General features: G+C 27.9%; 1 protein-coding gene across 1 annotated transcript in view; it reads left to right on the top strand.

The window, feature by feature from the left end:
- Positions 1–1,136, top strand: part of LOC108752919 (inactive dipeptidyl peptidase 10) — an 11,410-nt gene that overhangs the window by 1,482 nt on the left and 8,792 nt on the right. The window contains exon 2 of the mRNA XM_018494140.1: positions 707–868. Within this exon, the coding sequence (XP_018349642.1) occupies positions 707–868 (162 nt within the window). The remainder of the gene's footprint in view (positions 1–706; positions 869–1,136) is intronic.

Here is a 1,136-nt window from a genome sequence, read left to right as displayed (position 1 = left end):
TCTCTTAACACATTGACGTACGCAGCGCAGTACGTCGCTTTCCTCGCTTATTGATTTTACAGCAGCTGACTAGTTACTCTCACCATAAAGCTCCTATAATTGACTATTTTGCTTACACACAATATATTAATATTATATAGAGTATTAAGAACTTTAATACTTCAAATATCGTAAGAAGATGTAATGGATGTATCTATAAAAATATAATTTCGTCAATTTATATCGTGATCGTTGTTTATATAACTTTTAATATTCTATTAATAATATAAACTGCTCATTTATAATCATTTCTTATCATCTATGCGCAAAAGAATATCAAAAAATATATTAAAAATGTTTTATTAATTTTAATTTTGACTCATATCGAATTTTTTAGATTTATCCTTATTTAAGCATTTTATTTTCGAAGCAAACAAATTTTAATATTATCTAAATTTTAAAAAGTGTGATATATTCTAGATGCCAAATTAAATTACAGAATATTAAATACAGATGATAGAATAAATACATTTCCCTGAATTCTTTAATATTTAATGAATGACATTGTCATCATAAAATGGAAATTTACGTTTATTTTTAACAATGACATTGACAGTATTTTTCATATAGTATTACTCCAAACTATGAAAAGTAGCAATAATAAATACATGGCATATGATAATTCGATCATTTTTGACATTAGCGTTAGTAAAGACCTTTGTGATAGGAGCTAGTTTCAACCAATCCAAATCAAAGGAATTGGCGTGGGATTTTAATAGCGTTACTCGTGATCGTCGCAGTCCTAGCTCTTATTGTCACTTCTGTAGCTTTGCTCACACCTCCCGATGATGGCCCTAGAGTACGCGGAACACGATTACATCTCTCCGAGGTAAGTAATAGCAGATTTGTATTAATATTCGTAATTAAAATGAAAAAAAAAATGTGACAATAGGCGTATCTAGAACTTCTTTCAGAGGGAGAGGAGGATTTTAATTATGTTATGTAATTAATTAATTAAATTATTATATAATCAACAATTTCTTGCATTAATAAATTGCTTTTTTAAATATTTTAGAATTTAGAGCTTATAACGTGCTTTCTGTCTCTTTTTCTTTTTTCTATCTCTGTCTCATACTCGTTCTCTTTCAGTCTGTTTT

This window comes from Trachymyrmex septentrionalis, unplaced genomic scaffold, assembly GCF_001594115.1.
Source record: "Trachymyrmex septentrionalis isolate Tsep2-gDNA-1 unplaced genomic scaffold, Tsep1.0 scaffold112, whole genome shotgun sequence".
In the NCBI taxonomy this organism is placed as follows: domain Eukaryota; kingdom Metazoa; phylum Arthropoda; class Insecta; order Hymenoptera; family Formicidae; genus Trachymyrmex; species Trachymyrmex septentrionalis.
The sequence above is the reverse complement of the archived record's forward strand: the minus strand, read 5'-3'. Positions and strand labels throughout refer to the sequence as shown.